The sequence below is a fragment of the Anguilla rostrata genome, unplaced genomic scaffold, assembly GCF_018555375.3.
Source record: "Anguilla rostrata isolate EN2019 unplaced genomic scaffold, ASM1855537v3 scaf1092, whole genome shotgun sequence".
In the NCBI taxonomy this organism is placed as follows: Eukaryota; Metazoa; Chordata; class Actinopteri; order Anguilliformes; family Anguillidae; genus Anguilla; species Anguilla rostrata.
The window spans coordinates 40,657-51,102 of NW_026986431.1; the positions used below are offsets into that span (position 1 = coordinate 40,657).

Genomic DNA, 10,446 nt, shown 5'->3' on the forward strand with positions numbered 1-10,446 from the left:
TTTGTGGTGTTCACTTGCTGGGTGACGCTAGCTACTGTCCAATCGTTCGCAAGTCACTTTCTACCGAATAAAAATTAACACTGTCAGCGGTGATTAACTACCAAGTATTTTAATAACCGATCTGCAGACGTGTAAATATGACAACGCATTTTGTACAGCAAGTTTTCCACCTGGTGCATGAAGACAAAAATAATGTACATTGAATTTCTAATTATTATTAGACTATTATTTTTTTCTTGTAAATCATCAAAATCAATGGAGAAAAGCCAATATACGCAAGGAGCCCCCAGGACCGATTCTGAGAACCACTGTCGATCTTGTCGGTCTCTTAAATGCTAAAAACATGTTCCTTTCTAAATGCCAGTCTTACAAAGATGGTTAATTTAGTTAAATTCTGTGTGTGTGATTCCATTGTGTGTTTTATGCTATTCAGCAAATAAACCTTAATTCGCTTCGTGAAACTGAAAATTTTGCAGTGTTTATCCCAAAATCGGGATTACAGTAGCTTTGTCACATGCGTGAAGCATGGCCCAGGTAGACATTTACGGAATGTACATGACTGACAAGCCGTCAAACACGTTTGACAGATTGAATATTTGCAGTTTAGGGTTAGCTAGCTCAAATGGCTTGGTAGCCAAAGTTGCGAACTGTTTTAGCATAGGCTACTGGACTACCAAATATAGCAAGCTGATTACGCTTTCTGCCAACTAATTATTTGGTTAAGTAGGCTAAAGGAAATAGTAAAAATGACTCAGCTACTGAAAAACTTAAGAGGAGGATTATTTTATGGTCGTCTAGTGCAGCTGTAAATAGCACACGCCATAATGAAATCACTACGAAATGGGATGCCTGCATTTTCTGACTTCGCCCTGGTGGACCGTGGTCAGAGCCGCAATGTCAAGGCCAAGACTGAGGCGCAACCTCCCACCCCAGTGACCATAGACTGTAAGCCCTTACTGTAGCTTAGTCCTCCACAGTAATCAGGAAGTGACGCAAACTGTACCTCATTGGTCCACAACAAATATTATAACAGTGCCCAAATGACACAATAAATCATGAAATCGACCCATGGACAGTCATAAGACAAATAAAATACACATATTGTGACTATTTGTTCTCATGAGAAAAAAATACTGACTTTGTATTTTGACCGCATTTGTACCGTAGACTTACATGGAAACCGGATATGAAAACACCTATACTGGAGCCACCCATAGTGGCGCTAGTGAGCAACCAGGAACAACAAGACCAGGAAATGAGCTTCAAAAAGGAAGTCTGGTTTTTTTCCGCTTGGCTTCGACCCTCACTAATAATTGTCTACTACTTATCAATTATTGCTTTTGCACCATATCTACCCGCCGTTCACCGAACGTATACACTGCATTATGACGTACCATTTGTATGTTCAGTTATTAACCGGCTACAATATTGCTAAGCCATATGGATTCAACGGGAGCTCTTCTGTGCTTACTGGCCTGTGTTCTTCTTTAAAAACACCGGCAGGTTTGCTAATGATATTTCACGCATTGCATAGCTATGGCATGGTGCTGCACTAACGAAGTCACAGACTGGCAAACCTCCGGTTTAAGGCTTGAATCCCGCCTCACCCTCAGGCAGATCATTTCCTCTTTTAGACTAACGTTTTCTTACGCTTATATTTGCTTTACCAAAACTCACTCACGGCCACCCATATGCATTTCATGACGGCAAATGTATTCCTTTTATTAAAAGTTACACCAGTTCACCACTGTGCCATTTCTACTAACTATATTTCTTCACTTGGCTACCGTGCAAAACCTTCTTATCAGCAAACGCCACGTTTCTACATTCATGTAATTATAACAACTAGCACTGAACATGAGAAAAGCACATCAATGCAATAGACTTCACACGTTACTTAACCCTCCACTTTAACAACTAATACTTTATACAGACTGTTATATATACTGTTCGATAAGGAAACTAAGCTCGCTCATGGTCACTTCATTTGCTTCGCACTATAGTCTGTGATCATGTCAACCTTCACCTACATGCCCATTCTGCTAAAAACATATTGTTTCAACTACGCAATTTCATCAGTTCGCCTAATTTATCTCACACTGTTGTTATTTTCTCATATGCAAAGCCTGCTGGGGACATATGTGTCTGCTCCTATTCTCCACTATCAACTTCTCCGGTTCTAGCTTAATAAAACAGCAAAGAGGATTCCTACCTGCAGATAAGCCTATCAAAATGCCTTATAAACCTTACAAACACTTAAAAGCGCATCTTCACGAAATAACAGACAACGGAGCAGGACAGAAGGGTACACAAGTTGCGACCTAGGCAGCTCTAATTCTACGAGCTTGCTGATTCTTTTGTCAATCAAGGCTCGTTGGATGCCCGTCAAATCCGTGAGTAGCCTACATACACTGGCCATATTTCACCTTTTCTGATGCGTTTACATTTACGCCACCGCACCCTTTGTCACAGCCACTGTTTTACATATAGGCTATAGCAAACCAAAACCTGCTAAACGGTACACGCTCATCAGACTGTACAAATTCACACAAGGATAGCCATAATCCACAACCGTTTCTTACAGGGTCACTTCGCATTTCTCACTCTTGTAATAAAACGCTTTGCAAAAAGAAATGATATGCCAAGTTACTCAAAAGTATTGATATCAAAATGACGCCAAGTTACGGTACTACAAACAATATAGGCTATCTTGCCTCACCGAAATGACATAAGATGTATTTCAAAGCAATGCTACCCAATATTTCCTCAATTCTTTCAAATCACTTGGCCCTGTGTTTTGTAATCTTACCATATTACATGTCATGCAAATTTTGTGTCAGATCAAAGTGTCAAATATTTCATATTGCCTCATGGAACACATTGAAATTCATGTAGAAAACTGCTGGTCAGTCACTACAGGAAGCATATTTCTCCAGAAAACATATGTTTATACTTGCTTCTGAACTGAATTTGAGTAAATGTAAAGTGATTGTATATTTGCAACGTACAATAAATACATGTAAAATACATATTGTACATACATACATAGAGAACTTCTTTATCCCCATGGGGACATTTCCCTCGCAGCATGTTATATTCACATTTACGACATTTATACCAAGAAACATACAATCATTCACGCAACAGAAAGGCTGACACCAAAATACATACATACCAATACAAATTGGACATATAGACGCCTATTCAATCAATCTTGACTGTGAGAAAGCCATCCACACATATGTTTGGCCTGTCCATGTACTGCACGCTTATATACACACAGGGCCAAGTGACTTGAAAGAATTGACGAAATATTGGGTAGCATTGCTTTGAAATACATCTTAATTTCGGCGAGGCAAGATAGCCTATATTGTTTGTAGTACCGTAACTTGGCGTCATTTTGATATCAATACTTTTGAGTAACTTGGCATTTTTGTACGTTGAAAACGTGTTTTTTTATGAGATGTAGCTTACCCAACAGGACGCAAAAACTTGCAAATCTCATTACCGGCTGGGAATCGCTACTGAGATATCCGACTAAAAACTATTAGTAATAGTATTACATAAAAATTCCTTAATTTAAACTCTCTCCAGTAAATCAGACGCATTTTCTTCGCTGTGCGTTCACCAGTGCGAAGCTATCCCCAAAACTGAAAGCTAAATTGAATTAGAGATTATAGCAGTGTGAAGCTAGCGACAGTAAGGACTTTCCCGAGCAGTGTGACGTGTGCACATGCACATGTGTATCTTACTCACCCAAAAGGACCCAAAAACTTGCAAATCTTATTAACGGCTGGGAATCGCTACTGAGACTGAAACTCAGTCTCCAGTAAATCAGACGTCTTTTCTTAGCCGTGGCTCGTGAGTGCCAGTAAGACGGCAGATTCTCGGATTCGTAGGAAATCGTTCAAAATAAAAGTCTGCCTGCGCGAAAGCGAGACACGCGCATCTCAAAGTTTATTTTCTAAACTTGCGACGTTTTGACGTGTAAAAATACTCATTCGTTATAATTATAATGCCAATTAAAAAGGCAGTGTATTTTTATAAAACTTTTTAAAAAATATTTCTGCCATGTTGATTCTTGGAAGTGCAGTAAGTCTAAATATGAAATACCATGATCTTGCTTTTTTTTTAGGAGAATATAAAACTGATTCCAGCATATTTTTCATAATTAATAGGTCATGTTACCACTGAGGTGTTCTAACAACTCTAGATGATAGTTTATCCTATAACAATTAGCCAGTAAGCTGTCACGGTACGGGTGCTGGGACCCAGGCGCAGAGTGGAAAAAAAAAAAAACACGAAACTCAAAAGGGAGAAAATTAACAAAGACTTTACTTACAGAAAGGAAGGCAAACAAACAGGGAACAGAAAGGACACGAAGGGCAAAAACACAAACTCAAAAAATATCTAAATAAAACAGAAAACAAGAGGAACTCACAAACATGGGCAGGGCAGAACACAGGCAGGTAGAGGACAAGGGCAGGTCAAACAAAACACAAATCAGGAACAAAATACAGGCAGGTACATACGGTTTTCAAACAGAATTCAGGAACAAACACAAGAAGGCAGGTACATGAAAGTCAGGAAACAAACACATAAGTCAGAACAAACACATAAGTCAGAACAAACACAAGGAACCAGCACCCGAGTCAAGGGAACAGAGAACTTAAATAGACAGGGGTAACAAGACACAGGTGAACTCAAAAAACAATCAAACCAGAAGGAGGGGATAAGACACAGGTGGGAACAATGATGGGATAACGAGACAATGAAACAATCATACAATTAACAGGGGGGGAGCAGGACACAAAACAGAAGTGCCGCCATCTGGCGGCCCAACAGGGGAAACACAGACAGGAAAACAGGACCATGACAGTAAGCTATGTGGCATGGGTTTGTTGTTTGGACCCACATTCCAGAGTCAGACCAAAAGTTATCTGTTAAGACTTGAATTAACAATGGACATTTACTGCATACAGCCCTTCACTAAATTGATATGATGATAAAGATATAAAGTAAACATGATATAAAATTTGATAGAAAATGTTGTGGTTCAACTAAACAGTGTATTCCTCTGTACTGCTAGTATAGGTCAATGGATTGTGTACATCAGGCTCTGCTACCTCCCCTGGACATGTCTCAATGATATGGGGATGTTTTGAATACCTTGGACCCTCCACTCTTCAGATATGGTGTCACTTATATCAAATAAGCGTCATAGAAAATGTGGCTGGAGTTTGAACATGCAGTACATAGGCAAATTACATTTAATTAAGTTCCAATTGCTTTCTGATACCATAACAGATATCATGCTCTGCTGTCTAGTAGTAGCTTGCAGAAGTAGCTTGCAAATGACCCTGACTTGATGCTTTTGTAGACCCCTGTCGCGTTTGAGTGCCATTTTCCAGTTTGTGAATCCAGTAGAGACGAACACATTATCCTTGTCATTAGCTGTGGGACTACTGCGGTTGGTAAGAGGAGAATCTGATGTTGTATTACAGGACAGAATGTCCACTGCCACAGCATGACGATTGTCCACAGTTAGCTACCATCTTTGTTATGTTTATTTTAATTTTATTATTTCTTATATTTCAGTGGTAAGGGCATATGATGGGGCATGGAGGAAAGAGGCTGCTACGTGAAAAAAACATCTTGGCAATGATGTGTGAACATGAATACAATGTAAATACACAGTCAGTTAGCAAGTTATATTTCAAGGTATTTCATATAAGCTATTATATTGTCAGTTTTGTAATGAGGTGATAATATATGTGAAAATTAATGAATAATGAGATGTTCTTGAAGAAACAATTGATAGTTTAATTACAAATGTTCAATACATATCTCAGTTATTTACATGATAGGCTTCATGACAGATGATGAAAAACACAAAAAGATCACCATTAAGTTAATTATTAGTGAATCCATGAATTATAAAGGTGTGCTTGGGTATATTACTGAAGCTAACCTCTAAATCAGGGTGAAAAATTAACTTTCAAAATGTATTTAAAATTTTTAAACCAAATTCTACCAGCCACCCCTGAATTGTTTTTTTTTTTTTTGTTCAAACAGCATTGCAAAATAAGGCTTATGATAGTTTACAGAAAGCGCATACGCAGTTATGTTTATGTTTTTCACCAGTGTGAAGCCGACAGACAGCACAATGCATAGATGCAGTACTTGATTCGTAGATGAGCAATTCACGAAATTTAAAAGTACAGTACCATTCAAACTAACAAGGATTAAAATAATTTTAAATCACACAGTTAAGTAAAACTGTACTGAGATTCCAGGGGAAGTCTACCTCTGTGCTGGTGGTCGTGTCCACATGTGCCTTCCTCCACAACCTCTGCATCAGCAGCAATGGGGACATGGTGGAGTCAGATGTGGAGGGGCTCGACCAGGAGGGGGAGGATGAGAGCCATCTCTACCAACCCGACGACTAGCTGCCAGGAGACTATTTAAAAGACAGACTGGCAGCTGCCCTGTCTGCTCCTGGTACTGCAATCCCTGCAGACTGGTAGCTGCCCTGTCTGCTCCTGGTACTGCCATCCCTGCAGACTGGCATTTGCCCTGTCTGCTCCTGGTACTGCCATCCCTGCAGACTGGCAGCTGCCCTGTCTGCTCCTGGTACTGCAATCCCTGCAGACTGGCATTTGCCCCCTACTCTTTGCAACAAGTGTCATGTGGTAATTACCACATTGAGTCAGGACCTCAGTTTAAAGTCTCATCCGAAAGACGGCAGCTATGTTCTTATGTCTGCGCTCTCCTATCTTTTCCAAATGACGTAGGTAATTAGCGAAGATGACAGAGACCAGACTAGCCCAGATAAGGATCTCTGGCGTGTGTGTTTTTCCCCCACAGTCATCAGCCCGTCAGCGCTAGCCTTCCTGTTTGTCGTTATGTCCCAAAAGCCAACCCGAGTTCCAATAACCAGGGACAACAACGGACAGTAACATAACAAGGAGTCAAAATCTACATACAATAACAAAAATATAAGATTACAAACAATAAGACAAAAAACAGAACGCATTACCATGTGTAGGCTAACAGGATGGTTCAGGCAGAAAACAGACCAGTGCTAGGCTACTCCTCAAATAAAAGAAAACACAGATCTAAACCTCACTACCTGGGCAAAGTAAAAGGAGCGTCTTCGGGCAAACTTTTTCCTGCTCTGGTCTAACCATCTAAAAACGTGTTAAAACTAGGAAACTGCCTGACCACCTGCAACATACAACAGAAAAGTACCAAAACATACAGAAAAGTTTGAGAGAGCCAGGTTTGGAATTTAGCCAGGACACCGGGAAACCCCCTACTCTTTGCAACAAGTGTCATGCGGTAATTACCACATTGAGTCAGGACCTCAGTTTAAAGTCTCATCCGAAAGACGGCAGCTATGTTCTTATGTCTGCGCTCTCCTATCTTTTCCAAATGACGTAGGTAATTAGCGAAGATGACAGAGACCAGACTAGCCCAGATAAGCATCTCTGGCGTGTGTGTTTTTCCCCCACAGTCATCAGCCCGTCAGCGCTAGCCTTCCTGTTTGTCGTTATGTCCCAAAAGCCAACCCGAGTTCCAATAACCAGGGACAACAACGGACAGTAACATAACAAATGCCACAAACAAAACAAGGAGTCAAAATCTACATACAATAACAAAAATATAAGATTACAAACAAAAGACAAAAAACAGAACGCATTACCATGTGTAGGCTAACAGGATGGTTCAGGCAGAAAACAGACCAGTGCTAGGCTACTCCTCAAATAAAGAAAGCACAGATCTAAACCTCACTACCGGGGCAAAGTAAAAGGAGCGTCTTCGGGCAAACTTTTTCCTGCTCTGGACTAACCATCTAAAAACGTGTTAACACTAGGAAACTGCCTGACCACCTGCAACATACAACAGAAAAGACACCAAAACATACAGAAAACAAAATGTGGTTGGAGAAAAATTTCAAAATCTCTCTCTCTCTCAAAAAAAAAAAAAGCCTGAGGTGTCTTCAGGCTTTATCAAGTTGACTGTCAGATGGACACAGGTGCGCATCGTCAAGCAATCAAGCCCCAATCAGCTCCACCTACAGGATTAAGATGCGCGCAGACTCCACAGACCAAGGGAATGGAACAGTCATCGTTTTCAGTATAAATTGTTATCTGGCAGATGGCCTTTTGTTCCGTTTCGAGAGCACTTTTTTTTAGTTACACGAAGATAAGCACAGGTGAGCTAGTGTCCCATAAGACTCACTCCCCTTGGCTTTTCCCCATTCAGTAAGCAGGTAAGAAGGTCAGGCCTGCAGGTGAGCTAGTGTCCCATAAGACTCACTCCCCTTGGCTTTTCCCCATTCAGTAAGCAGGTAAGAAGGTCAGGCCTGCAGGTGAGTGAAGGGGCTGCTGGGCGTGCTCCGTCCAGCCGGGGCAAATGTTTTAGCCACTTTTCATTCTTTTTCTTGTCATGTAAATTCAGTTTTCTTACTGTTTATTAAAATACTGGATTTCGGACTTTGTATGTTGCTTCTCTTTGTGTTTGGTTCGAGCGTTTATTATAAACGAGCCGGACCAAGCGAGACGTAACACTGCATTTGCTTAAACTGGAAGGTTTCTTAATTTCACTTTAATTCAGTGAGGCCTTGGAACGAAAACCAGGACGTTTGATGAGAACTGAACTGCAGGAACTATTAAGGATGAGCCCTTTCCTGAACCTGGTTTTACTTCGGACTTAGATGGTCTAACGGACCTGCGCTCAAAAGTAAGAGTGTCAAAAATCCAGAACTGTACATACTGAACAGTAAGGCACTGTACAGATGTTGTGTAAAGGCTTCAAACAGTTAATTAAATTGAAGTGACACTGAGAGGAAAACCTATATCCAGATAGTGCTGTTAAATCAGTGTGGTATGGAAGCATAATCCCTACATTAAATTAACAGAGAAAATGCAAACTGGGCTGTTGCATTTGAATTTGAATGATGTCTTGATTTTTGTGCACATCAAATGAAAATGAAATGCAATTTCCGATTTACATTTTAATTTGAAATATGACTGGCTTATGGTTCCTTGGTGTTTTTTTTATAAAGCCCCTCTGAAGAACATCAGGTGATCTCCAGTGGAGAATCCTACATGGTACTATTGCTGTTAATATTTAATTCTGTGATTAATCCAAAAGGTTTTGGTCATTGTCCTTTTTGTGGAATGGTGGAGACCATCCTTCACTGTCATGTTGATTGAAGAAGACCTAAAGCATTATTTAAGGGGTTGGAAAACTAAAACGTGCTGATTGAAGCTCAAAACAACTTTAAAGTTTAGAGCTGGTTACAAAAAGTCTAATTTGTCAAAGTGGCAACTGATTGACCCAACAGTGCAGTTCTGATGGATCTTTGGCAACTGGATCTTTGGCACTGTTTTGAGATTAATTTTGTTTTTATATATATTATATAAAAAATATTGCATTTTTATATCAGTTTGTTGTATTTTTTCCAGAAATACTCTTCGCATGTATTTATTGAGAATCATGTCAATTAAATAAAGCATATTTAAAATGAACTAGAAATTTCCTTCTCCTCCTCTCAAACCTGTGCCAGGTTGGTTTTTTGTTTATTGGAGGAGGTGTGTCAGAGGGAGAGTTTGGCTTTTACACCTGGGATTTCTATTTTGGTACGAGGTATCTTTTTTGCTTTTTTTGTCTAGATAGGCTAAAGTGGAGGAACACAATTAAAAATGGGAGGTCTGTGAATTTAGTGAGCGTACTGTAAGGGAAAAATAAGAAATTACTGTTACATATTTACTCGCTTTTATATAACCTTAAGAAATCATTTTAAATTTATTTTCTGTCTAACTGAGAATTGTTGGGAATGCATACCCCCTCCGTGCGTGTTCCTATTTTCCCCAAAAAACTGTCTCTGTATTTCTCCATTGTTTTAGTCACTGTGACATGATAGCCTTGAAGAAGTCAGAATGTCTAAACAAGTCTGTATCTCAGAAATCCAATGTTTTTAACCAATCATAGACAAGCTGCAAAACAGTTTGAGACAGACAGGTTTTGCGAAATTCCAGAACCCGCCTTTCACCTACTTTAATTGTATAAAATGAATGGCTTTCACCTGTTCTGAGAGCTTTCATACAGACGTGTTGTGGCGCTGTGTGGATTCTCCTATTCGCCCGAATAAAGGTATCTGAACTGAATATTGTGTGTACGTCTGTTGGACTCTTCTTACCAACCGGGGAAATGAAGGAAATTTCCACCACAGTACTGAGGGGCCTGTGTCTGTGTGTCTGAGGTATTGTGTATGCTCACTACAAACTCAATACCAATAGAAATTTTGGTGAAGGGCGTCTGTCCCTTCCACTCTGTCCTCTCCGTGTTTGGTCAGATCCAATAAAATTCATACCAGCAGATTCCCCTACAGGTACAGCACATTGTCATAGCAGTTCCACACTCTAAGACTTTTTCTCA

General features: G+C 40.0%; 1 protein-coding gene and 1 long non-coding RNA gene across 3 annotated transcripts in view; one reads left to right on the plus strand and one right to left on the minus strand.

Annotated features, from left to right (window-relative positions):
- LOC135247150 (uncharacterized) overlaps positions 1–3,658 on the minus strand; it is a 39,243-nt gene extending 35,585 nt beyond the window's left edge. Inside the window, exon 1 of one of the 2 annotated variants that reach the window (XM_064320433.1) lies at positions 3,493–3,658. In XM_064320433.1, the coding sequence (XP_064176503.1) occupies positions 3,493–3,505 (13 nt within the window). In that variant the 5' untranslated portion in view covers positions 3,506–3,658. Of the gene's footprint in view, positions 1–3,474 lie in introns of both variants that reach the window. The other variant, XM_064320434.1, reaches the window with a different exon arrangement.
- Positions 3,659–7,899: 4,241 nt separating this feature from the next.
- On the plus strand, positions 7,900–8,732 carry LOC135247152 (uncharacterized). The gene is made up of 2 exons (XR_010328096.1): positions 7,900–8,218; positions 8,297–8,732. It is a non-coding gene; the product is annotated as an uncharacterized LOC135247152 (long non-coding RNA).
- The last annotated feature ends 1,714 nt before the right edge of the window (positions 8,733–10,446 follow it).